General features: G+C 51.9%; 6 protein-coding genes across 6 annotated transcripts; 2 read left to right on the top strand and 4 right to left on the bottom strand.

Annotated features, from left to right (window-relative positions):
- Positions 1-633: 633 nt before the first annotated feature.
- Positions 634-1,269, bottom strand: HRG_11182 (reverse transcriptase (RNA-dependent DNA polymerase) domain-containing protein; the record flags this gene model as incomplete). Its single annotated transcript, XM_044869652.1, has 1 exon — positions 634-1,269. One exon carries the CDS (start codon positions 1,267-1,269, stop codon positions 634-636), a length of 636 nt encoding a protein of 211 aa, XP_044715205.1.
- A 3,354-nt stretch (positions 1,270-4,623) lies between these two features.
- HRG_11181 (uncharacterized protein) lies at positions 4,624-4,917 on the bottom strand (the record flags this gene model as incomplete). The annotated part of the gene is made up of 1 exon (XM_044869651.1): positions 4,624-4,917. One exon carries the CDS (start codon positions 4,915-4,917, stop codon positions 4,624-4,626), a length of 294 nt encoding a protein of 97 aa, XP_044715204.1.
- Positions 4,918-9,456: 4,539 nt separating this feature from the next.
- On the top strand, positions 9,457-10,500 carry HRG_11180 (uncharacterized protein; the record flags this gene model as incomplete). The annotated part of the gene is made up of 1 exon (XM_044869650.1): positions 9,457-10,500. One exon carries the CDS (start codon positions 9,457-9,459, stop codon positions 10,498-10,500), a length of 1,044 nt encoding a protein of 347 aa, XP_044715203.1.
- Positions 10,501-10,992: 492 nt separating this feature from the next.
- On the bottom strand, positions 10,993-13,375 carry HRG_11179 (uncharacterized protein; the record flags this gene model as incomplete). Its single annotated transcript, XM_044869649.1, has 3 exons — positions 10,993-12,222; positions 12,317-12,709; positions 12,959-13,375. The coding sequence occupies 3 exons, from the start codon at positions 13,373-13,375 to the stop codon at positions 10,993-10,995; spliced, it is 2,040 nt and encodes a 679-aa protein (XP_044715202.1).
- Positions 13,376-21,351: 7,976 nt separating this feature from the next.
- Positions 21,352-22,498, top strand: HRG_11178 (ATP-dependent DNA helicase PIF1; the record flags this gene model as incomplete). Its single annotated transcript, XM_044869648.1, has 6 exons — positions 21,352-21,645; positions 21,694-21,762; positions 21,817-21,967; positions 22,016-22,110; positions 22,203-22,359; positions 22,413-22,498. 6 exons carry the CDS (start codon positions 21,352-21,354, stop codon positions 22,496-22,498), a joined length of 852 nt encoding a protein of 283 aa, XP_044715201.1.
- A 1,706-nt stretch (positions 22,499-24,204) lies between these two features.
- On the bottom strand, positions 24,205-25,208 carry HRG_11177 (Endonuclease/exonuclease/phosphatase; the record flags this gene model as incomplete). Its single annotated transcript, XM_044869647.1, has 4 exons — positions 24,205-24,551; positions 24,621-24,671; positions 24,768-25,104; positions 25,149-25,208. 4 exons carry the CDS (start codon positions 25,206-25,208, stop codon positions 24,205-24,207), a joined length of 795 nt encoding a protein of 264 aa, XP_044715200.1.
- Between the last annotated feature and the right edge of the window lie 1,661 nt (positions 25,209-26,869).

Below are 26,869 nucleotides of genomic sequence, written 5' to 3'. Positions count from 1 at the left end.
CGTACCGAGCTTGACTAGGCATTCGTAGAGAGTACGAATCCGTACAGACGATGAGAGGGATAGGAGGAAGGTTGAGTCGTTCCGTAATTATCTTCATAGTCATCGCAAGGAGATGCCTATGTCGAATCCGTTGGCCATACCGTAGATCTCTGATGCTAGGACGCTACGGGTAACACGTTTGCACTTTGTTGAACTCCAGTGTACGATGTTACCACTAATCTCGAACTGTTTTTCTTTGTGGTTTGTCTCGTTAACGAGGGTAATGACGAATCCTAGTTGGGAGGATAAGTCCTTGTTGTTTGCGAAAGAACCATCGGTGAAAACCATCAGCTTTGCAGTAGCTAGATCAATTGGTTTGTACGTGAGGCCACGTAGTTGGTGATCCATTTGCCATTGCAGTCGCTTGTTCAAAATTGCGTAATCTTTATCCTCAGGGTCTGTACTTGGGCTGCGACTGAAACATCGAAAGAAGCTTCCGGTTGAGCAATTGAAGCAATGTATGAGGCTCGCGCTCGTTCCTCAACGTAGCGCTGGTGACGATCAATTGCTTTAGGGTCAATGGTGGTCATTTTGCTGCTTGTCCCTTCTGTTGAAGTAAAGGATCCTTTCTTAAGGGGTTATTATTCAGCAACGTCAGTCTTGCACCATTAAAGTCAACCGTTGTTCCGTATGTGATGTCAGTCTTGGGCTTGGAACGAAATTCTGCCTTTGTAGCTCTTCTTCTTCACGGGTAGAAAAGTTGTTCGTTCCAAGGATGAGGGTGTCATCAGTTTGCATTCCAACAATACCGAGCGTGTCAGGGCCAGTATTCGAAATCAGTAGGCAGGAGTCATAGGTGGAGGTAGACATATCCAGCTTTTCGAGGTGATGCTGCTGATATGTGCGGAACCAATGGACTCCGGCTTCTGCGATACCGTACAGGGGCTTAATAACACGAATAATTGTTCCGTTAGGGTATTTGCCTTGTAGTTCCGTGGGCAAATACGTAAGAATGGTCCGGGAAAGCTTGGTCTGGGATTGCGGGTATGCCTGAGTGATATCACGGAGGGAGAGGGTTATGCCGTAGTTTTGAAGAAGTCCGGGGGCAATAGCGAGGATGAGTCTCTGGCTAACGCGTTGAATTGTCGGAGATTGCGTCAGGAGGGTGGTCTTCTCAAAGTCGTTATGTCCTTGAATAACAAGTCGAGACTTTTCGTAGGGCTTAGTGTTGATTCCTTTGACTTCACGAACCATTCGAGAGCGAAAGATTCTATAGTTTCCATGAGTCATTTGATCGTATCGTTCAAATTGGAATACACCGCGGCCAACGAGGTCAGTAATCTCTTTGTTATCGGATTCTTCGAAGGGTCACCAGGAGAGGTGATTATGCCATCAGACCGTAGCTTGAGGAAAAGCGCTTGTGCATCTTCCTCCTTTTGGGTCAAGAAGCTCTGGTCTACGGCTTGGGCCATCATGATCAAATCCTTTGGCTTGTTCTTTGATCCTGGTGGGCGTCCTCTCTTGCGGGGGGGGGGGGTTCGGGTCGGGCAGGCAGGGCCGTTAGGGTCTTAACGGGGTCTTGAGCCGGTTGTTCATTAAGATCTGAACGAATGCCTGAGGGTCTGTGTCGTGTGTAGGGTCGGAAAGAGTGGTATCATCACGCAGATACGGTTGTACAAGGGTCGATCGAAAGACTTGGGGCCGTTGACTGTGTCAATGGTGATGTTATGGCTATCAATCGATGCAATCTTGAAGGGTCCTTGCCAACCGTCTTTCATCTAAACGCGAACTTCACTTTGCAGCGGGAGGGATAGCACTTCTGTCGTGCTCGGGCCGTTGCGTGCATGGAGGGCATCCTTAACTCGTCTTTCTGCCGAGAGTTGGCGGAGCATTTTCATCGCTTTCTGCATAGCTTCCGATCTTTTGAGGGTGGAAGCGGAAGGGGCAGGGTCTGTAGATACGCGAGGGTATGCGCCGAAAACAAGCAACGTAGGCACAAGACCGTCAGGTCCTGCCGTATCATTGATTGCTTTAACAGCCATTTGAAGGACTGTTTCGGCGGAAGTGGTGTGGCCAATCTCAGCATGGAGGATGTTAAAGGCGCGTCGAAGGGTGCGTGATAGCGTTCAATCTTTCCAATGGACCAATGCGTCTCAACAGGTACTTGAGAGCATTTGATTCCCATAATCTTTGCTTCGTTCCGGAATTCGAGAGAAGCAAAGTTAGTTCCTGCATCATGACGGAGGGTATCAGGAGGTCCAAGATACGTGTCGATCCAGAGGGTCCGGAGGGTCTCCCATGTATCTTTAGCTGACATTGACGGTAAAAATCTGGCTCCTTGAAAGCAGTAGCTGAGTCCACAACGTGTAGAACAGGGCGTTGTGGTGTTCCTAGGTGCATCACATCAACGATGATTTCGTAGTTGAACTCTTGATCATCGTTAAGGGTGAACTTGAAGCGGCGTGGGGCTTGTGAGTGCATTTGACAGTGGTGACAGAACTTAGAGATAGTCTCTAATGTGTCTATCGAGACGTCACTGTGCCCGGCTTGCTTCAAGAGGTGATGGAGCCTAGGGACTGCTGGGTGTCCAAAGCGTCGGTGAAGTGTACGAATCTCTGTTTCCGTAAGAAACGAGATGGACTCTTCATCTTTCGTAAGGAAGAACCAGGGATGTCCCCATTTGCGTACGACTGGAATGCTTGTAGGGCGATTAGTACAATGATTAGTACAATTGATGGTATCTGTGATGTTGTTGAAATAGATACCAAGCCGGTCCATATCAGCAAGGCAGAGCAAAAGGGAGTTGGGGTTTGAAGGACGTGGAACGTGATCCTTCCGAGGGTGTGTTAAGGGCGACTGTGCCGAGGAGTGGATGGCGTCGCTGTTGCCGAATTTGATGGAGGCCTGGCCGGATGTGGAGCTGTCGAGAGCTACAGAAGGGTCTTCTCGTTGTAGGGCGATGTACTGAGAGTATCCTGCTGTGGAAAATGTTGCTGCACCTGTGTCGATCATGATACCTTGGAATCTATCCCTTGAATAGCGATCTTCAATAATAAATTGCGAGGCTGGAACAACGGTTTGATCCGTCTGATAGACGTCTTCTCCTGTGATCAAATGATTGAATGCCTGTTGACAGAGCATTTGGCTTGCTTGCCATTGTTCCGGGTGATCGTTGGTGCTATTGTCATGTTCTTCCCATGTATCTTCAGTGTCATCAAAGCTGCTCATCTCATGACCTTCGTAGTCTAGAATATAGCCTCCGATGTCCGTGAGTTGTACACCTATGAAGTGACATTGAGTGATATGTTGGTCCTTGGCCTTTGCCGTTCATCCGTAGAGTGTTTAGTTGACCAACAGCCTTCTTGTCCACAAACAAAACACTTCTTCGTCCAGTTTCGGTTACTGTAGCTATGATTGTAGTTACTACGGCTTTGAGGCCGGTAGTTTCCACGGTTGTAGCTTTGTCTGTATCCGCGGCTGGGTCGTTGACCTGAATATCCGTATCTACCTCGAGAGCGGTTGTTATTGTATCGACGGTCGAGGTAGTACTGATGGTGTGGATCGTTATGATCGAATGATCCAGCAAAGTCAAGGGGAAATTGAGAAGTTGTTATGAGGGCAAGATGGGTTTCAACGGATGCACGAAGATCTGCAAGAAGGTGCTCGACGTTATCGGCGGGTTTGAAAAGAGCGTATTGGAGTTCGGGTACTCCACGGCATGCTTTCATAAGCGTTGTACGCAGTAGAAGGTCTCCTGCGTACTCCTGCCAAGGGCTCGTTGGCAGAGCTGAAGCTTATCAAAGAGGGTTTGAAGCACTTCGTGGGGTCTTCGAAGCATCTTGGGCACGGATGGAGTTAAAGGTTATTGTTGTCCAGTCAGTATGGTAGTGGACATGGTTGACTTCCGTGTCAAAGTGTTGTTTGAAGATATCATACGCTTGTCGGAACGTCGTAGCCCATGTGATCTTATCAAGATAGAATCTTTGGGCTCTTCCATCAAGGATCCGGGAAAGAGTGCGTGAAATTGTGACGGTTTCACTTGGATATGAGAGCAGTTGCTTAAGAAGAGGCGGAGCTTATCATCAAGGAGATCGTACGGCTCTCCTGTGTAGTTCCGATCTTTGTTCCAGGTCTTCATAAACTTCTGCTGGATGTCGCTATCGACGATAGCGTTCGGGATGTTATCCGGGGGGAGTTTCATGTATTCTCCAAAGGTTGCAGGGCCGGATAAGTGTTCGGGGATGGGGTTGGTGAAAGGTTGAGACGAGATCGGGGTTCTGGAAGCGGTAGGAAGTCGGATGAATAGTAAGAGAGGTCGGAGCAGGTTTATCTTGGATAGTCGGAGCAGGAGTAGGTGCGTTAGGAGGGCTCGTTAGGGTCTTAATAGGTTGTGGTTCGTTAAGACCTTGATGAGGTGCTGCTAAGGGCGTAACTGATGGTGAAGGAGGTTGAGACGGATGGGGATTAGTGGAAGCATTTGATCCTAGTAATGCTGTCTGCCTCCTGAAGGCAGCAGTCCTCTCATCAAACACCATCTCCGTAAACTCCTGCTCTGGCCAGGTTTGTGGGTTCTCGATAGTTTGTAATATGAGAAATTGTGTTGCGAATTTCCCCTTTGTGAACCTGTGTAGATACCTCTTTTCCTTAGTAGTTTCCTGAGGGCTCTCTTGTATTCATTCGGGCGCGGTCCCATGTGTCTTCGGTCCATTCTTCAAAATGCTGTTGGAAGTAACCAAGGAGGTCGTATCCTTGATCACTGCCAGATTGAACGATGAATATGAACTTTGCCACATATGTCGTTACTGCGATCTTGTCCTTTTCGTCGTGTGTGATATCGTTGTCCCAAAGGTCGATATTAATTTGTCGGAATGCGGATGCTTGGATGTCTAGTGCCTGCATCTGGTCGCATATTTCTTCGAGCTGGGCTTCTGGGGACATAGCTCGGGCGGTCGGGGCTATCGTGATCAAATGAATGAGACGATGTGGGGTTCGTATTGGTCTCTTCGTATACGAGTTGTCGCTAATAGGAGGTCGAGCGTCGCGTACTAAGTAGGTCGTTCGCGGCCAGACTGAACTGACGGGGATCTTGCTACTTAACGTCAAGGGTCGAACGTTCTTACTAGTTGTTTGCGATGTGGTCGCCTGTCGATTCCGGTGCTCACGGCTAGGCAAACTAGCGGGCGATCGTAATCAACAGTTGGAAGGACTCTCGCGCGGCTGGGCAAACCAGCGGGAGATTCCTTGTTCTTAGCACAAATAACCTTCTTCTGAGCGCTACTCAGGGCCACAGTAAAGTGACGCGGACTATAGCACCTTCGAAGGTTGAGGAATTTGTCTCTTCTACTTAGCTGTCTGTGACGGGCGTGGGCCGGTCACTGATCAGTGTGGTAGGCACCTGCGGCAGCTGCTGCAATGAGACGGTACTAGGGTTAACCTGATGTTGTATTCGTCTTGATTCTCTATCTAAGGAGGCAGAGGCCAGCGTGGAGAAAGGGGGCACGCTGCCCTCAGCCGCACACGTGACCGTACGGGTCACGTGCCAACCATGGTTGGTCACACCACTAGATAGATACATTCCTACACTAACAGCCTCCAAATCGCGAGCTGACTCGATTCGTGTCACTTCCAATTGTTCGCGCAGTATTGAGATGTTGAGGGATCTGAACGCGTTTTTCGAATCAGCTTGCTGGGGGCTGTACAGCGGTATAATTATTATATTATATATCCAGAATATGGGTTGCCGAGCTTAATATGTGCTTGAAATGTAGTATTCCAACCAAAAAATGGGCTATCCATTGATTGCCTTCAAGATGATGTGGCATTTCTTGAGCAAATGTTAACGACATGTAACTATCGAGGTTATATCATCCGAACGAGAAAATCCAGAACATTCGAGCGGCACTACATTTAAATCATGTGCATTATAAAATGGCACTGTTCATGAGCTTCATGGTGTTTTTTAATACTCCGTATAGGGTGGCAAGATTGCTGAAACGGTGGCGTATCAGGCACTGTTAGGGTCGTTATACCACAATATATGGACGCCCTAACTGCCGTCCTTCGCCTCGATTTCCCCAGCGACGCCCCCGCCAGACGCGGGCGGCGCGGGACTAGGATTTTGCCAGTGGAGTGTGGACGGTGGAATCCAACTGAAACACGCACAACAGACTTTTAAATACGCAGAGCGTCATCACAAGCGCGGCCGAACTCGAAGTTACCGTGTCCGCGCGGGCAAACCCTAATGATGGGGTCAAAGCAGCTTGTTTATTGATGTGTATGTGAGCCTGCCGAGGAAGAACAGGAAGAGGCCCTTGGTGGGTGGCTTCGGGTATTGACCCTTTCCTCCTGTATGTCCCTTGGCCGCGAAGCGGGTGATAATTTTTTCGCCTTACGTTTCGACCATATCGCCATTCATTCACAATTTTTATGAATGAATTGAATGAAGACTCCTGATTTTTGATTCGTCGAATTTGAAGACCTTACCCGATTCGGCTTCATTCAATTCAAGGGTCCCGAGGCCGATTCGACTTCAAAATCTTCAAATATCAGCCCTACTCGCTTCCGACGGCGACGTCCTTTACGTGGACTTTTTCGCTGGCCTTGGCGAGCCAAAATATCGGGGCTCTTGGCCTCGATTAGGTATTCACCAGATAAAAACTGTTGATGAGGCCAAGGGAGCGAGTGGTGCCTTTGTTCAAATAAGCCTCGTTGGCCTAGCCGATCATTTTCCCGCTGATCACACATCGCTGAGCCTAGCGCTCCGTCGTTATCGATATTGTCGGTGTGGTAAATGTTCCAATCGTTGCTATGTTCGCCATGGAAGTGGGTACGTGTTATATTCGAGAAGTTGGTTTCATCCCCAGCCATGATGCCAAGAGAATCCGTGCACTGAAGCTGGCTACCAGGGATCCCAGCTTGACCTCTACGTAGGCCCATCAGCGATTGACATACTCACGCAAGGTAGAATACGTACTGAAGGCTAGAGGTGAAAGCTTGCATAATGCCTGGCGGCAGAAATGAAGGATGCTGTTGAGCAGGGGACTCAGAGTGCTGCTGTTGAACAGGGAGTTCAGAGTGCTGTTGTGGAACGTGGTTTATATACTGACGGGGGTAAGGGTAGGGAGGGCGTTGCAAGGCCGGATACTGCTGCGGGAGCAAACTGCAATCTTGCGAGTTATCCGCCACAGCACTCTGCTGTACTTGATACTGATAGGCGTCTGACATCGTTATAAGTGAACAGAGTAGAAGAGATGAAGAGATCAAACGTCTCCAGCCGACGCCTATAAGTACTCGACACCTACATCAGCAGCTCCAACACTGTTTCTCTCTTGATACCGTTCTGCCCCCTCCTCAATGCTTCTCGACCAACAGTCACACTTCATCTCCAACAGATCCCGAGAACCTAGAAATTGTTGCACGAGATGCACGCAGACTCACTCGTCACACCAGGCTGCTTAAGTAGGGTAAAACTGTAGTGGCCCATTTTTAAACCCTCGACAATCACAGGTAAGTATCCAACAACAGTGAGCCGTACATTCATCTCTTACGGCAGAACCCTATCCATTGATGCTTTCATGACACTTGATCAAAAACGGCGCTCGAAATAATCGGTAGGTAGTTGAATTGTACGGCTGCACGACACCATAGCAAGCCCGAGACGCAGCTGCTCAGGCTTGATTGGTAGGCAGTGGCATTATTAACACCTATAGCAGCAGGTTATGGAAATGCACGCTCGTGCTGAAGGATAATGGTTAGGTAGGCAGTGAAGGCCCTACAGGGCGGGACACCTCCGATTGGTCTTAAAGGCCGGTTGTTGGTTCTTGGTTTGTTGCGGCCTTGCAACTAGTAACGAGTCATACGCATATACGAGGCGCATGGTTCCCGTTTCGGCGAAGACTGCGTCTACATGTGAGCATGTCGTATTTTGAACTAGAACCGGGCGACAGTCGTGAGCTATTTGGCTTCCATATCGATAAGCGAAGACGAGTAATACTGCCCCAACTGCCGCTTCGCAATAAGAGGTGGAGCGAGGAAGGGAGGCACAGCGAGCCGCATTCACGTGCTACGCATCGAATGTATGTACGTGTTGCTCCAGTTGGTGGGAACCAACTAACCTACAGACATGTGTTTTGCATGCTGCCTGGACCTGCAGACTGACCTGTCACTCTCAAAATCCTACGCTAGTTCTTATCGATCGCACTCAGCTTCCATAGCCAGATGACGTTCCTCCCGTCTGGTCCATCCTCTGTGATACGCTAGTGCATCCCAGTAGGTTAAAGTGGAGCCCACCAACGGCTGCGATGATCCATTAGCAGCACAGCAGACCAACAATGCAACGATAGGGCTCACCAATCACGAGCCATGAATAACCAAAGCGGAACGGGGAAACGCACTCTTTATTGCCGCCGCCTTCCTCGTCCTGGACCATATTTTGCACTTATAGGGGAAAAACAGGTTTCTGCAGGGGACGAGAGAAAGTGGAGCAGAAGGTGGAGAGAGGAAGGTACGGCACGGTTAAAGCCTACGATTATATCTGCAGCCCTGAATTGAGTCACGTCAGGTTGGCGCATGACGCTAATTACCCTGTCAGCCCGCCCTATCCCTTTGAGTGCGCGAAGGCCGGTCGAAGGTCACTTAAAGGGATGTTAGCCAATGAACATACCATATAGCAGCTATACTTGGTATCTCTCGCGAATCTCACTAAACACTAGGTACCGTCAGCTTAACAAGTACTTCTTAATCCCAGCAAATGCAGCAATCAGTAGCAAGAGTTTGCTTAGGCATATGTCTCGACTTAATATGGGCCCGGTAACCTCAGACCGGCCTTCGCGCACTCAAAGGGATGGCAAGGCCCGAAGAGGGGGTGTCACTTCTCTTGGCCCGCTGATCACTGGAGTCAAATGTGGAGACAAGCAGCGGAACCGCTTCCTATTCGTATCTCGTAGCCATAATTGGGCCCCGACAGCCCTGCACACCTAGTGCTACCTCAACCTGCAGACCCGTGGCTAGGATTGGGCACTCTGCATCGGTTTGGCCACGCCACACTTCATCGGCAGCGCGGGCAAAATCCGCTCTCATATGCAGCGCGCTGTGAAGACCCTCCAGCTCCAAACCAATTAGCAAGGAAAGTGGAGAGCTCGGCAGAAAGTCCAAAGTCAAAACAGGCCATTTCCGCGTGTGTAGATGGGAGCCAGGGGGCCAAGGTTACATGGGGCCGGCAGCCAACGGCAGCCAATAGCGCATCAACGCTAAAGTGGAAGGGGGAAGAGGACCGAGACGGACCGTGGGACGCATGCTAGATCTCTTGCGGTTATTCGTTACAGTACAGCCACGGAGCCGCATTCCAGCCGGTCTAAGCTGTCCCCGCCAGACGAAAATTCATTGTTTCTGAGCAAAAGAACCAAGGCAACGCTCAAGAACACGCCGACAGTTAGAGCTCCCACGACAGACCCTAGAATGATGGCGAGAAACAAAAGCATGCATCCAAAAGTCCGCACCGGCAGCACAACAACGACCGGAGCCAGCCAAGCTCGTGCGAGCCGAATTCCACTCACCGGCCAAAGCACGCCAAAAGCATCGCTTCGCAGAAACCGACGCAATAAAAGCGACAGTGACAACGACTTTGGAAGCGGTGTCGATTGTGACGATGCAAAATGCCGAGAAGCTGGGGATTCGGCGCTATCGAAGTTTCAAAGATCTCAGCAGGACGACAGCCCCCACGGACGAGCCAGCAAGAGGCAGAAAAAGTCCAAATACGAGGTATCCGATACCGAAAATCTCAGTGGCGGCGAAGGTGCAACCCCTATATTCTCCGACGAGCCACTTACTCGCGGCGCTAAAGGAACTCCAGACCAGGGTTCAAACGTCAGCGACGGTTCAACAGAACACTCCAAACTCCAGATCGACGATTTGAATGAGAATCTGCAGTACATCAAGAGCCACCGGAAACCCGAAGTCAACGAAGAAGTCACTCCATATTTTGAGCTGTACTGCCTCCTGCGGGACAGCAAATCTTATTGGATACGCGAGTCTGTCGTTCAGAGGGCGGCCTCTGCTGCAGTGTGCACGTACTGGGGTTGCGGGGGTGAGGGGTGGAAGCTCTACGACAGACCAAAAAAAGAGGTGGGACGAGAGTTGTGGAAGCGCCCGCTAGCGACAGATGAGGATGGTGTCCCCCATGCCATTCTGGTTGTGGGACACGATCTTCGCGACGACGGTCAATCCAAGTTTCTCGTGCAAAATGTCGGGTATCCTGCGTCCCGAGCGAAATGGTATGTCGAAAGGACAGTGAGAAGTAGGTGGCGGAGCGAGTGCGATGACTACCACTTACGTGATACCGAATACTACTCCCCAACCGACAAAGCTGGACCAAAGCTCGATACGATCGTCGGTCATCGCGTGTATCGAAGCGGCAAGAACAGCTCCCTTCGGAGCTTTCAGCTCTCTTGCCAGTGGGAGATGGCACAGAAACTTGGGAACCCGAGGAGAAAATCCAGCAGAAGAACAACGCCGCTGTTCTAACGTACTGGCAAAGTGACCCACATGTGCGTAAGAAGGGCAAGGTGCCAGACAGACCACTCCGAGTCATAAGCCACACGGTCGTGGGGGGAAAGTTGCGTTTGCGGGTACAGTGGGTGGGTAGGTCTGCATGTCGGGGCTGCCTGCTTCACCAAAACACTCCCTGTCCGACGACATACCTTTGCCTAGTTGCAAGTTTAACACTACGTTGGAGTTGCCTGAACGAGCAACAAAGCTATTGCCAAGGCAGTCCAAGGAGTATTTAGAGAAGTATAGCCTGATTCTGACTTAAGATGCCGGGTTCGGATATCCTCGAGAGGACGATAATACTGGAAGGCGGTAGAGTGTGCGCATGCCGATGCTCATCGGCGCCAGCGCGCTTCGAAAAGAAACGGAGCTTTTAGAAACAAATACATATATACGCGCATGTATATTATCATTCCCTTGCGGCTCCGATGCATCGTCTACCTATTGCTCAATAACAATGCAAAACCCTTACGCCAAGAGCACCCGAGCAATCATTCGCGCCAGCGGTCCAATTATCTGATCGTACGGGGGCGCCAACTCCCCCGAGAAAGTGTCCGCAAATGTGAAACGTGTCAGCTCGCTGACGAAGAAATGACCATCCGGTGATATTCCACAATCGTATCGCGCTCCAACATGTACAGTCTCGAACCTCTCGCCCTTTAATTGACGAATCTGAGTGTCGGTTTCCAGTACGAAATCCAAGAGCTCATCTCGCTTCTGCTTTCTGGCAGTTTCATCGTCCTGGGAGTGCCAGTTGAAGTCGCTGAGTTGGAGTTGCCGCAGAGCCATCGGCTTGGCACGCGCATCCCAATCTTCTTTTGTTCTGAAGGCAGCGAGCACTTGTCCCCCGCACACCATGACCCTGAACTCGCCAATGTTCCTAAATGTCGGAACAAATTCCTGATGGAAATAGAATATACCTTGTTCTCGCACACCCGAACGTTGAGCGCGTTTCGTAGGCTTGGTGCGCCTAGCCATTCGATCTTGCGTCGGAGCCGTGCATAGCAGCTTCCCGCGTTGTGTGACAGGGACAACATGAACGTGAACCCCAGCGCAGCTGTAGTTTCTCTTCAAGACCATAAGACCGCTCTCCACATCACGGAGTGCACAGTGGCCCCTTCCGAAGCACGTCCTTGGTCGCCAGGTCTGCAGCTTCGCAGCGATGTCGTCCATTACCCTGACGTCGCCTACCTTATTCCGGCACCAGGACAGTTCCGTTTTGCTTGGGTAGACTCGCATATTACCCATCACAGCCTCCAAGTAATCAGTGGTGTCGTAGAGCCTTCTCACTAGGCCAGATGTGTCGCAGCTCGTGTCGGATACATATACAAGAACTTCATCGCAGCTGGAATTTTGCACCGTATGTATCAAGTTCTGTTCATCCAGCTTCCAGTTGCAGAAATCGACGGTTGCGGAAGATATGTGGACAGCAAAGAGCATCATCAAGACTGACTGGTGTATGAACGCCACACCGTTACTATCGTACTCAATGAAAGAAGATCCAAGTCTGGCTTCGAGATCTTTCACCACGTGTTCGGAAACTGACTGAAATGGAGAACAGTGGTCGTTGAAGAGTTCCAGGTCTTTAAAGCAAACACGGACGTGGATGAACGAGTTTTCCCGGATGCTTCCGTCGCCAGCTGGAATGCCGACCCACACGACGTGTCGTGTCTTTGCCGGGCGAAGAGGACGCTGTAGCTGCAGGGCATTGCGTTCGCCTCTGAGCGGTATTGTCAAGTGGTGAAAAAAATCCCCGCCAAAGGTTTTGATCAATCGGAGCCTGTATCTCAACGTTCATGGCAATGGAAAAAGCTTCAAGGAGGAGACAGAGGTTGAAGTCTTCGGTCAAGGGGGGGTGTGCTATCTCGCTCAGTGTCGCACCCCGAAAGCACGGGTAACGTTCGATGCTATGCCGGGCCTTGTCTAGGATCTCATTTCGCATAGACTCTGTCGAGGCGCTGGTGATGACGGCTGCGTGGCCGCTGCTAATGATCGCAATAGCCCAGGTATTTTCCGACTGCAGCGGAAGGAGAGCTTTAGTGTCGCGGCGCTCTATACGCGATTGGCAGCTAAACGCGGGTAAGTCTGGGCGTGCAACCTTGAAGATCCCTTGACCAAGCTCCTCGAAGTGATCGAGTAGATTGGCGGGGTAGATCTCGTCCGACATCTGCCCTCGTTGACCGTCCTCATCGCGCGACGTCAGCAGGGTTGAAAAGAGACGAGACCAAGCAGAGGTATTAATGCATGCCGTGATGGTCATGCCTAGGACGCTACGCAAACCACTAACAGCAAGATAAAGATCGCGAGCAGCCTCGTTCCTACAGTCGCAAGTACGGCCAGGATCATTCGGGCCGTCGTTAGGTTGGTGGCAGGGTAAAGAGTCGAATGAGATATCGGGTTGGAGCGAAAGATAGCTTAAGCAAAACTCTTTGACCGTTCCCGCAATGTTGTAGTTCGCCACTGATCCTGATCCGTAGATGGTTGCAAAGCTTCGATCTCGGTTGATGACTGTTAGGGCCTTTTGGTTGTCGATATTTAGCACCAGGACGATGATAGCTGTGTCATTAGGGTGTGGCTCTCCATCCCACCCAGCCGTATCGACATTGACTGTCATGGTTTTTACCAGGCCAATATTTTGAAGCACCCGAAGGGTTTTGTAGGTGAGGTCGTAGCGCTCTGGCGAGGCGTCTTGCAGGAGAACTTGCTCGGCTTGCCCGCAGTCTATCGGCGTCCATGTATCCTTGGGCCCTGATTTACCCCGTTTTCGTTCCAGACGAGCCCTGTCTAGGGCGGAAAAGATGGCGTCCAAGTCCTCGTGTGGAAACTTTTCAACGAGCTCGTAAAGTTTCATGACAAATTTGTGGCTCGCACCTTGAATTCGACGTAGTAATGCATTCTCGTCAGATTTAAGTTTTTCAGCAATCACCAACGTTAGCCTTTTCCCCTTGCCTCCTCGCCGCTGAACAGGCCGCCATTCTCGTGGCATTGGATTGAACCCCCGCCCAGACACTCGCTGCAGTGGAAGCTTATAGGTCGTCTGCAATCGAGGAACTTCGCTCTGGAAGAAGCTGAGACTTCGAATAAGTAATCCGCTACGAGGGTTGAGCCCAGTTAATGCTTTTGAGACGGTAAGGGAAGCGGAAGGTGGGCCATCAACCGGCCTCCGGTGCTCAGTGAAAGGATTGTGGTCAAAGTCGGGGGGAAGGGTTCCTGAAACCCGAGACTTGTAGCAGCCGGCGCTACGTAACCTTAAATAGCTTCTGGAATTAGCGCGAATGCACCAGTTGGGTTCAGTCCACATCAAACCTTGCCGCATCAAACCTTGCCACATCAAACCTTGCCGCATCAAACCTTGCCACATCAAACCTTGCCGCATCAAACCTTGCCACATCAAACCTTGCCACATCAAACCTTGCCACATCAAACCTTGCCACATCAAACCTTGCCACATCAAACCTTGCCACATCAAACCTTGCCACATCAAACCTTGCCATCTCAAACCTTGCCACGTCAAACCATGCCAAATAAAACCTTGCCATATCAAACCATCAAACATTGCCGTTCTAAACCTCGTCATTCCAGATTCAGCGACTCTTACTCAACCTCGCTTGCATTGCATTGCATTAGTTACTGTTGGGGAGTCCTGTAGCTTCCGTTCCTAGAACAAATGCGAATGGCCAATTTCAACCTTCATTATGCTCAACAGGCGCTTCCCGCTGTCCCGGAAGAAAATCGTTAAGTTACAGAATGCCGACGCAGCCACCGACGACGTCAGAAATGAATCACTCTCTTTGGGGTGTCACATTACGTAGTGCAGCAGCTCGAGCGTCAAGACCAGGCTGCGCGATGACGCTACAGAAGGCCGCGACTATCCGTCGGAGTTTGTGGGTGTATCAAGCTACGACACGGCCAGAGTCGAGTTAGACGAGAAAGCTATCAATGAATTGGGGATGGCATCCGCAAAAGCATGTGTTCCTTTGCGGGGCTACTAAGTGGACTGCAGCCGTTCCATAATTCATCGTGTGCTTCCATTTCCTTACAGTAATGGTTAGCACAGCATAGATCCTTCATGCTTCATGTCTCGCTTTGATCTTCTCGAAAGAGTCCTCGAGGCTTATATCACGCATCTAACCCTGCTACTAACTCCATTCCACGGCCGCCACCGATATATTGTAGCTCATCACTCGTTTCTCACGTTGTCCTTTTCGCCTCGCCTCGGTTGTCCTTGACCCATTGAGGTTCAACCTGCACCTCATATGGAGTCCCTTGCTACTGTATAGCTCGCGCAGGCCATCCAGACCTCCCTTCCAAACTTACTCATTGCTTCAAATGTGCCTGCTCTGTCCGTTTCCTTCCCCATAGCTTCTTCAGCTCAAATGAGAAGCACCCGTACCTCTTCAATCTTCTAAATCACGTGGTCGAATGCCTCAATGGCCTTCTGAAGGATTGATTCCGTCATGTCCACCGCTTCTGGCTCAGCCATGGATACGCTGCCGGCCATTACGCTTGGACGTGCCGCTACTTTGAGCTGATTCCTTGTCAAGGTTCAAGCGAGCCGCGGGGTGACTCTATTGCATTCACACTATCAAGGTGGTTTGAAGACAGAAACAGCTGCCGCCTTAAGCTAATATGAAACGCTGTCGGTGCTCAATATTTGGCCCTCGAATTGGCTGGTATGTATAATTGCTGCAGTAACTCTAAACTAAGGCTCAATAGGTACCGTATTCGCGTGCTTGGAACGCCGTAGACTACTGGGAAGTGCCAAGTTGTCGCCTCCGCAAACGGCCTCCGCACTGATCCAAACACGAACTATCCTGCCCGCTGGTATACGCATTTATAAAAGCACGATGAGTTCGCAAATCTCTCCACCTTCGTAGTACATTTGCTCTTCAAAATGATTCTATCTTTACTTTTTGGCAGCGCCGCTGTGGTAAGTGCGTGTAAACCTGAGCGCGAGGGCTTGTGGATAGTCCAAAAATATCAGTATGCGATCGATGCAGCAGAGCATCTCGGTGTTGCTGTGGAGGGCATATCAAAGCTTAATGATGGAAAGCGGTTAAGCTTGATCGTTCCTGGTCAAACAGTTACGATTCCCTATGTTTCTTCGCTCCTTCCACCGGCGACGTGGAACATAGAGGCAATCACAGGAGGCAGCGCGACTAGTTGCAGGGCATATCTCGAAATGTTGCCGTCAACGACACTTAACACACGGGCCAAAAGTACGTTACGTACTGAAACTATGGGGCCATTTTCGACCTCCTCGCGTCGTCTAGACCAATCGTCGACTGCTTGCTCCAAAAATTCGACGTTGAGGACAACAGCGAATAGTAAAGACATCGAAACCAATCGGACTGTGACAGTAGCCAGCGAGCCTGAGTCTGGGCCTGTTAAAGTGTCACTTGCGAGTGCAAAAGTCATTTTAACGCCTTCTCCGGTGCTGTCCGAAACCATCCATACTGAGCAGCCTCCAAGGATTTGTGGAAGCACGAACCGCATCTCGGCCACATCGTCAACAGCGTCTAAACCCACGTCGGACTTTGAGTCAGGCCCTTTGTGCATCGCACAGAAAGCTTCAAAGAAAGGCGGAAAGGTTGACCCTTATGAGCAGGGTCGCTTAGCTAGTATTTTCTGTCAGGAGGAGAGGGATCCTCTCAGCTCCAAGAACCCTAGCTTCCTTAAACAGTACTGGAATGGAGCAAATACCTACTTCTACTCGCTTTATTGGACCGGTTGGGACGTGGACTGTTTCTTCGAATCGAAAATCGACAAAAGTTTGTGCGCGGAGACGATGAAAAAGAACTACTTGACCTGTAAGTTGGTCCTTAACCATATGACACGTATTCTGAGTCCATAGCTGAGTTCATCAGGATGGGTCTACATTGAGGAAGGGCGATATCAGAGGCAACTCCTCAGTTGAAATCAAGCTATTTATGACTCTAGACTTACAGAAGGATGCGTCGCTGGACCCAAATGTAATTTGTCTGAAGCTTCCACCAGAGCCATAGCAGCCCAATCGTTGAGGACAGGCAAAAGAGCGAAGCAAAGACGGTGAGTGGCACATCGCGCGCCAGACTGTCCACCGAATGACCGATGGCGCCCGCCTTTTCAAGTACTGAAGACTTACGGAGCGAGGCGAATGTGGACGGGAAGACAAGGTAGCCGGCAAGGAGCAGCCACGAGAGCGCGCTCGCAGCGATGTTGTATTTGAGGGGCGTATTTTCAAATTCGCACAACATGGCCACGTATGCTGTCATACGCGCAGGTCGTTCGTCCGACGAAGCGCCATATCGTTCACGGCTCGCTTGGCCAAGGCTGTCTGTACAGTTCTTGATATTACTCAAAAGGGCTTTCGTACCATGCGAGTCCATAATAATGAGGTATGTATATAGACACTTCCACAACACGCGACTCGCGTGAAGACCAAAGACCTTTCTTGTGATGGGGAAAGGCAGATCGACAGCTGACGTCAGATGGTGAAATCACCCTTCTTTATTCAGCCCGAAGGGCGTTTATTCAGTCAGAAAGAAGGGCATAAAACCTCTTCTGATTGGCTAATTGGTCCTCCCCTGTACTCAACTCGTGCGGGGAGTGGTTGGTTGATAACGCTACTAAATGAAGGCCTGCCGCAAAGCCCGCAAACCCCTGAGCGTTGACTAGGTAACGAGCTAGCCAGCTTTCCGGAGAGCTTTTCAGTTCTTCTTTTCAATGCAATCAATTTGTTGGTTTCAAGCACGCTTCTACTTCCATTTTGCGACGAAATCTAGGTTCACATATCACTCCGCGGCCGACCTAGCTATCAAGATTCCCCGGTTACCCTGTCTCCGGGCAAGCAGTGCAGTTTCCCCCCTAATCATTGAGACTTGATCTAACTACCTCAAGGACAACCTCCCCACCGAGATCCATCACGGCATTGGACATCTGGGCTGCCAGACAACACCCTTGCGCATGTTTGAGGCGGTTTTGTGAGCTGCTAGCACCGCCTGCGGGTGTGTGTTGCGCAGCCACGTAAGTCCTCGCAAAGCCTCCCTACCCGACCAATATCTAGCAGTCTAGGTGGGTAAGAGGTGGATATATATACGGTCAGATGGAGAACGATATACCCCAGGCAGTCCGCAACTGCCGTACCTGCAAGCAAGACCAGCCCGAAGTCGAATTTCGAAGCGTCAAGGACCCTACGAAGTTTACAGGTCAGTGCGCTAGCTGTAGGGCACGCCGAAAGGAACAGGTAACCGAATCGCGAGTCGCCGTTGCCGCAATGCGGAATATCGCCTCGAGGCCATCGCTACGCAGAGTGACGAAGAGGACGGATTCGCTAGCTAACCTGACGCCTCCAAGGCGGACTGCGCCAACGCCTGCGCCTGTGAACGGCCTACAACGTCCTGCCACGCCTGCTTTATTTCGTGGCCTGGCTCCTGCACTGATACTGCCTAGACCTCCGCTGGGGCCATCTACCCCAAGTGCTATAGAGGGACCTTCCCCTATCCTTCCTACCCTTAGCCTGCCAACAGTAGTTCTGGGCACACCGATTCAAGACACTCCTCCTACAGCTCCTGTTGTGCAAGGCACTCCTATACCACAGGAACCGCTTCCTACCACTCCTTCATTCTTGCTACAGGGTCATCGCCGCGGCCATTATACACGTCAAGGCACACAGCCGCAAGAGCGACAGTTTGATCAGAGTATTGATCCGCCTTTTACCGGGGACCTTAACTTGCCTGCCCTTGGTGAGGAAGATCAGGCCCTTGTGTGGGAGTTCCATACTGCTCTGAATGACGATGAGATGCATAGTTGCCTTCGTTGTCATGAGCGTTGGTTCGATATGAAGCGAAACAGCTTGGGAATCTGTAGCCGCTGCATTAGTCGAGACAGGAAGAAAGCCGCCGACGAGCCCTACTTCTTCAGCGCTACAAATAACCTTGACTTTGGGGAAGTCCCCGGCAATCTACCCGATCTAACGATGGTTGAGGAGATGCTTATCGCTAGGATTCACGTACACGTCAAGGTCCTACAAGTGCGTGGCGCTCAATATAAATATCGAGGCCACGTTGTCCACTTTCTTCGCAACGTTGGTAGGCTATTTGAAGAGCTCCCAGTGCTACCGGAGGAGCTAGATATCGTGCTCCTACGGCCTCCAAATATGGAGGGCGACCCTCGCTTCCAGCAGCAGTTTGCTCGCGATTTCCGGGTACGCCGTTCATGCCTGTTGACCTGGCTGCATTACCTACGGCGCCACCACCCGGGCTATCGCGATATCGTCGTGAGCCGGGATCGCCTGCAACGGCTTCCTCTTGACGGCAGCATAGTTGATTCCGTTGCCAGCCAAGTGGCTGACATACCTGGCGGCGAGGTACCTCAAGGCCCTGTTGAGGAGGCCTCAGAAGAGGATCCTTCGATGCCGACGCATCAGCGATCCCTGATTTGCAGGTTACCGATACCGAACTAAACGCCCTGCAGTCCCGATTCCTTAATCTTGCCCCTGACTCTGAGCGTATGGCTGATGTTGAGCATATGCCGCCTAGCGCGCAGGCTCAACACCGGATGCCATTGCCTTCGGTTCGCAGGAGTAAGACATGGCCTTTCGTCGCCCTCAACACGCTTTTACGTGCGCAGGTCCGAAAACGAAGCGGCTATTTCGTCAAGCAACGCGACGGCCGCCATCAGGCCCTTACACGCGCTGACCTAGAGGAAGCAATGGCTAAGCCTGACGAGCCGGAGGCTCAGGCCCTGATCCAGTCGATCACGCGCCAAGCCGCGGTAATCAGGGGGCACCCGGCCGTATTGGTATAAACAAAGGAAGGAATTGGAAGCATGTGCCTATAACCTAGGCAGGCCTGGCCTTTTCGTTACTGCAAGTGCAGCTGATTACCACTGGGAGTCCCTGTACCGTCATATGCCTCGATTTAACGAGTGGCAAGCAGCTCCTGAGGCGGCCCGGATGGCCCTGTCCCGGCAACTACTGCGAGACAACGCCCACATCGCCGCTTACCACTTTCATAAGCGGTATACGCTTTTTAGAACCATTGTGCTGAAGCAGAAGTTTAACCTGACGGACTTTTGGGGTCGCTACGAGTGGCAGGGTAGGGGGTCCAGTCACCACCATGGCCTGTATTGGTTGAATGGCCACCCAGACTTGGATCCTGACGATGATCAGTCCCGGGAGCGATTTGCCCGTATCTGGGGATATCACGTATCTGCTGTCAACCCAGAGCCTCAACGAATACAGGCGCCCGGGGAAGGGAATCCCCTGATCATCAATCTATTACAGCAGCCACTTACCGTTCAGTTTCTATCCATGGTAGTCAACCGCGTGCAACGCCACCGCTGCAACAACTACTGTATGCAGCTCAATAAGCATACCAAGCGGGTAGAGTGCCGCTTTGGATTTCCTCACGACCAGCGCCTACTAGCCTCCCTTGACAAGGCTCCTCACTCCAAGCACTGGAGCTTCAGGGTGAGAGGAACGATGGTCAGATTAACCACTACAACCGCTTGCTCACCGTTTCATGGCTAGCCAATACAGATGTTTCGCCCTGCACGAGCCTCCAGCAGGTGATCGATTACGCAGCCAAATACTGCTCCAAGTCGGAAAAGAAGAGCGAGTCTTTTGCCCAGATTGGGAAGGCGCTGATGCCCCGGGTCAAGGACCACAACCCCCTGGTTTCCTTCACGTCAAAGCTCCTGAATCAGCTAGTTGCTGAGCGGGATTACTCGAAGCAGGAGGTTAGCCACTTACTCCTCGGCCTGCCGTTACAGGAGGGCTCACGAACCTGCCTGTACGTTGACTGCCGTCATCCTGACAGGCATTCCCGCTCCCTACGTATTGACGGCGGTGAGGTTGACGAGGCCCCCAACGTCTACGAAAAGTATGGTCGACGCCCGGAAGCCCTGAAGGACCTGACCTTCGTTTCCTTCCTCAAACACTGGAATTTCCGCTCTGGGACTCTTCCACATGGAAGCAATGGCGGCCAGGCAACGTTAATGGCAGGCCTCGTGTGTTGGTTTACTTTCCTCGCTATCAGGTTGATCCAGAAGGACAACAGTGGCCAGATTACTGCCGTGTAAAGCTAACATTAAACCACCCACATCGCCGCCTTGATGAGCTCCTCACCTTTGACAGCCAGCTTTTAGTTCTCACGTTGAGGCTTTCTCCTATTGTTGGCAGCACCACAGTCATGGTGATGACCATTACGGCCGGCCAAAAGAGGCTCGATTACAGCCTCAAGAGGATCAATACGAGGCTCTGCCTGTGGAGGAAGAATTTGATGACGAAGACTGGATTCGCCTCGCCGCTCTTTTACCTGACAACCCCCTTACCCAGGAAGGTCTCGACCTACTTGGCCGCCGCGATATCGACGTCAATTACGACTGGACACGGCATGTAGGTACTTATCCGGAACTTCGAGACGGTTACTGGAAAGACCTAATCGCTAGCCACCCTATGGCCAACGATGTGGAGGTCCTTGGCCTCACTGGCGTGATCGGCTGAACCCACAACAACGGCTCGTGTATGACACATTTATGGGTCACTTCCAGGCGCAAAATCCTGCTCAAATCCTTCTTCACGTTGATGGTGGTGGTGGTACAGGCAAGTCATTCCTTATCAAGGTGCTTTCCTCCCATCTCCAGGCAGCCGCCCTACCGAATCCTAGTCCTATTTGCCGTGTTGCGCCAACAGGCGTTGCGAGTAACCAGATACAGGGCAGTACCATTCATTCGTTGCTACGCCTCCCGGTAGGAGGTACTTTTACCGACCTTCCCCCAGCCGACGCAGCCGCCCTTCAGTCCCGCCTACGGCACGTCAAATACCTCGTTATCGATGAAAAGAGCATGCTAGGGCTTGAGCAGCTCGCGCGGATCGATTCCCGTCTGCGGCAGGCCTTTCCACAGCGTAACCTCGAGTTCTTTGGTGGGGTGAGCGTCTTGCTTGTGGGCGATTTCTTCCAGTTGCCACCAGTCCGGCAGAAGCCCCTGTATTCGACTAGCACCGGCCTGTCTTCGTTGGAAAGGAGAGGGCAGGTGGCCTACCGGTTATTTGACCGCACCGTCTTCCTGACCACGGCACAGCGCCAGGCTGGTGATGATCAGGCCCAGTTCCGTCAGGCGTTGCAGGAACTGCGTGAAGTCAAGTTATCCATACCGTCCTGGAACCTCCTTAGCAATCGGGTACAGGCCAAACTAACGCAGAGCGAGGTTGACAGCTTCGGGGCCGCTTTGCGGGTGTATTCTACAAAGGCCAGGGTCAACGAATACAATTACGAGCATATGGTGCATCTCAACGCCCCGGCAATGCAGGTGGAGGCAAAAAATCAGGGCAAAGGCGCGGGGCAGGCACCAAGCGACAATGCTGGCAATCTATCTAACAAGTTCCCTGTTGCTAAGGGCGCCAGGGTAATGCTCACAACTAACCTATGGCAGCCAGCTGGCCTAGTTAACGGCGCCCAGGGTACTATATACGATATCGGCTGGAACACAGGCGCCGAACCATTGGAAGATCCCCCAGCCGTTATTATGGTGGACTTTGATGGCTACGACGGACCGCCATATCTAACAACTAACGAAGGCAGGAAAATCTCACCCATCCTGCCAGTCAGGCGTGATTTCTAGTGGGCAACGAGACCTGCGCTCGCACGCAGTTTCCCCTGATGGTGGCGTTTGCTATCACGGTTCACAAATGCCAGAGCCTAACGAAGGATCAAATAGTTACTGACCTCGCTACACGCGACTTCCAGGCCGGTATTAGCTATGTTGCTGTGTCACGGGTTACGTCGCTGCAAGGCTTACTCCTTGAGGCGCCTTTCGATCGCCAGAGCCTCTATAAGTACACGCCGACAGAAGGTTTATACGCCTGAGTTTCCTACGTACCGCGTTCACGGCTAACTACAAGGCAGGGATGAAGATGCGCCTCGCTGACCAACAACGGCGTCAGACTCAACAGCTGACCAATCCACCGTATACACCACTCTACCTTGACTAAACGGCGTCTTCCTATAAGCTACCGGGAAGGGGGAGATTCGATATACGGTATGTAGTTAGATTGGGCCTGTCAGGAAGCAGTAGAGAGATTATTAGGCTGCAGGTTGAAGCGGTTTAAACAGCATGTTGCCCGCGGCAGGCGAGGGGGGTTCTAGGGGGTCCCCCCCTAGGAAAGTTCAATTACAGGTATACGATGTTCACCCTTCGGGCTGGATATTCAGCCGTTAAGCCCCTTGCCTTGGCAACTTAACGGGTGTTCGAAGTATTTTTGCTTTCTCGGCTCTTTTAAGGGGGGATGGGTCGTTATTTCTCCAAAAAGTGACTAACGAAGCCAGCGCCATATCATGCGCAATAAGAGCAATGGCCGTCTCTGGAGGCAAAAACAAGATGAGGATAAGGCGAGCCGTCCCGTTGGGCCTCATATGGCGCCCTCGCAAGCGGGATTAGCTAATGGTCCAGTCTGCAAGCAATACGATTGCAAAACCAGCGTTTTTTCTGGCGAACTCGGCCGCTTTCAGCGCTTTCGGGAGCTCAGCGCCGCCCAAGTCAGCGGTCAAAGTCTTCCTCACCGACTCGTGAACAGGAAATGAGGGCTCTGACGATACCTCTCGCAATAAAATGAGGGTAGGAGTCAATCTTTTTCATTGTCGTCTATCTAAACTGAATGTGAGAAGTTCTGTCTTCTTATAGTCCTGAGGGAATGTGACTGCCTTGCGGTGGCGAATTTGCCACTTGCCACCCAGGCTGCTTTGTGATGCTATCTAGAAAGTTCCATCTCGTCGCTTAACAATCGCGCGTTTCATCATGCGTATCCTGAATGCGACAATACCTGTATCGCCCGATCGGGCAGAAGATCTCCAGAGCTCCGCCGGCGACGAATCGAACGTTCTGCTTATCGATCTCATAGCCGAAATGAGGCGGGTGAATGGGAAACTCAATTTGGTACTTCAGAGTATGGACTTCGCCGTTGCGAATTGGGTCGCAGTGTAGCAGCAGCGCCACGCACTCTATCGGATTATTCATGGAAGGGAGATTCTTCCACTCATGAGGTAGAAAACCGAGAGTCTTTCGTGGCACGTTTCACTCGCATCTGGCGATGGGGTCCTAGATGATGACGAGGCAGAGCGACTGAGGCACTTCTTCAGAGAGCAAGTCGAAAAGAACCGAAGTGAGCATGCGCGACCGAGACCGAGACAATATCCCAGAAATTTTCGTACAGGACGATCGACATGTATGTATGTATGTGTATTTTTCGTCCAGCGGCCGTGAGGCCGCTCAGGTCCCGGTGGGGCACAGGACGTGCTGAGCTAGGGCTGTCTACAGTTTCCCCTCGCAAACGTAAACAAACCACCATCCAGCATTTCATCGGCTCTGAGGCGCTCCGTGTTGAACCTGGTGCCCGTCAGCGGGTCGTACAGGCGCGGCAGTGAGATTGCCATTCAGTTTTGGTCTCAAGGGACCGTTGTCGGAGACTGCAGAGCGCAGCCTCAGTTGACCCGGCCGGGCAAAGGGTGTTGCAGCACCCTCTGCCTGGCCGAATCCGGGGGGAAGTTGAACAAAGGAAAGAGGTGAGGGAAAGATGATACAGCCGCCTAGTGGCGAGGGCAAGCCCATTCAAAGAAGGAGGTCGCCTTCGCCAGCTTGACGAATCTGTCGAAGTCTCTGCCTATTGCGCGATTGACTGCTGCAGTCGGTGAGGTGTCAGCCTCATCCGATGCCGCGGCTCGATCTTTCGGCAATAAAAGACATGGTTTGGCTCTTTCGTCGGCCACATGAGCACGTCAGTCGCGCATCGTCGTGGTTGAACCTCTCGTGGTAGTCGGCAAAGTCCCCGTGACGGGTTCGGGCTGCAAGCAAGTGGTGGAGTAGCGGTCGGGGAGTTTGAGCTCCGGGGCAGCCGGTCGTCGGCAGGTGCAGTGGCTTGTACTGTTCGGGTGCAGAGGCTTCCCACCAGGCTTTAAATGCACTTTTAGGCTGCTGCCTAGCAGCCCTGCGCAGATATGCCAGTGTCGGGACAGCGCCTGCGGGCTCGGGTTGAGAGGTTCCTGCTTTCGCTAAGGCATCGGCCTGCTCGTTGCCTGGGATGCTGGTGTGGCCGGGGATCCAGCGGACCTCCGTGGCACCGTGTGCTGTGGCCAGGGCCTGGAACTCGAGGAAGACATCCTGGGAGGAGTCTGCCGGCATGCCTCTGAGGCATGTTGCCGCCGCGATGTTGTCGAGACAAACGACTACCCTCTGCGATCGTGGGAGGCTTAGGGCAGCGCGCAGGCCCTCGAGCGCGCCTTTCGCTTCTGCATCAAAAACCTCAGCGGGCCCAAGTCGGCCGCAGCCACTTAGGACGGTTTGCCCATCCAGATGGATGGCATAGCCATAACCGACCGCTGCATCCGAGGAGAGCGATCCGTCTGAGTAGACGACCAGAGTGTGTGGTGGCACTGACCGGAGCCAAATGCGGAAATCCGCTGCTGACTGGTCTTTCGGGGCGGTTTGCAGAGGCAGCGCCTGATCGTCGCCGAAGCGGCGAGGGAGGAGTGGCCGCCTGCTGCAAGGCAGCAGCTGGTCACTGCGTCGAAGTCGGGTCCGGAAGCCTTCTCGCGGCACCTGGTACTTCAGTTTGATCGACCTGTGGATGACAGGGGCTTGGGCCGGACTGTACGTTTCGCAAGCGGATGGGCTTCATCGAGAGACTTGAGGCGGGCCGCGAAGCGCATGCGACGCCCTCGAGCAGTTGTATCACCGGTGGAATGCCGCTCTCGATGGAGGGCATTGATCGGCGTCGTCCTCCAAACAGGCAGGATGGCTCGGATGGATGTGTGAAGCGACTTGTTCATCTTTCGGATGAGTTGCTGTATCCCGGATGGTCCTTCTTTTGCTGGCTGGGTCCATCGCGGGCTGGTTAATCCGGGGTACCATGCCTCGGTGCCGTGGAGCAGCACCGGTTCGATACATGCTCTTACGGCTCTGCGAACGGCACCGGGAAGAGGACCATGTTTGGTGTTTGCCAGACTTTTCAAGTGATAGGCCACGACCTGTGCCTTGGCTGTCCACTTTTCCACGTGTGTCTTGAACGACAGGGTGCTGTCGAGCCAGATGCCTAGCCATCGCAGTGCTCGGTCAGGGCGCTTCTCTGAGTCGCCGTGAAATATAACGTACCCCACTGCGTCATGCAACGCACTAGGTCATGCAACAATTTTCAACACCTGACGCGTCTTCTTCAGATTGACGCGATATGGACCACAACACTCGTATTGCAGAGGCAATTATAGAACTGCAATCCCAAGATCGCCCTAAATATGCAGAGACCGCGAGGAAATACAATATCGACAAATCCACGCTGTGGCGCCGCTTCAAAGGCAAAACAGCCTCAAATCACGACGCGAACTCTTACTCGCGACAGAAACTCACCAGCGCGCAGGAGGAGATTCTTATTGGGCACGTCAATAAGCTGACCGACCGTGGTATCCCGCCTACCCTCAGATGTTGAAGAATATCGCCGAGGAAATCGCAGGGACAGAGCTTGGTGTCAACTGGGTGAGCCGCTTCCGCAAGCGACACCATGACCGTCTTTCGAGCTTGTATTTGCGCACCATAGATCATCAGCGGAAGGCTGCTGATAATTCCAGGCATTTCAAAACTTCTTCAATCTAGTAAGACTGCTTTTATCGTCATTTCAAGGGTATACTGCCGACAATACTCGGTCAAATGCCGTAAAGTCGCCATTTCTGACCGAATCCAACTAGCTCCGCGAAAAGATCGAAAAGTACAACATCAGTCCTCAAATGTTTATAATTTTGACGAGAAGGGATTCCAAATTGGTCTCTCTCGCTCCACCAAGCGAGTTGTCCCCCGAGAAGCCCTCAGGCGCGGAAAACTGGTCGGGGCAAGCCAAGACGGGAACCGGGAGTTCATCACGCTGATCGCTGCCATATGTGCAGATTATTCGTACCTGCCACCGGCCCTCATTTACAAAGGAGTCAAAGACTTCCAAGATACTTGGCTTGAGGATTTTGACCATTCCAGCGAAGTAGCCTTCTTCGCCAGTACGGAAAACGGCTGGAGCTGTGACGCACTGGGTTTACACTGGCTTCAGCGCATATTTGACTGCCATACGAAGCAAAGGCTGGTCGTGCCTACCGTCTCTTAATTTTAGACGGTCACAATAGTCACATTAACCTGAAATTCATTGACTATGCCGATCGGAATCGAATTCTCATTGCTGTGTTGCCATCGCACTCAACTCATCGGCTTCAACCACTCGATGTTGGCCTGTTTTCCGCACTCTCCACCTATTATGCTCAAGGTTCCGACCAGCTGATGTCCATTGGATGGGGTTTAATTCGCCTTACCAAACGGAACTTTTGGCCACTCTTTC

Source organism: Hirsutella rhossiliensis, assembly GCF_020360975.1.
Source record: "Hirsutella rhossiliensis strain HR02 chromosome Unknown scaffold00019, whole genome shotgun sequence".
NCBI lineage: Eukaryota > Fungi > Ascomycota > Sordariomycetes > Hypocreales > Ophiocordycipitaceae > Hirsutella > Hirsutella rhossiliensis.
The sequence above is the reverse complement of the archived record's forward strand: the minus strand, read 5'-3'. Positions and strand labels throughout refer to the sequence as shown.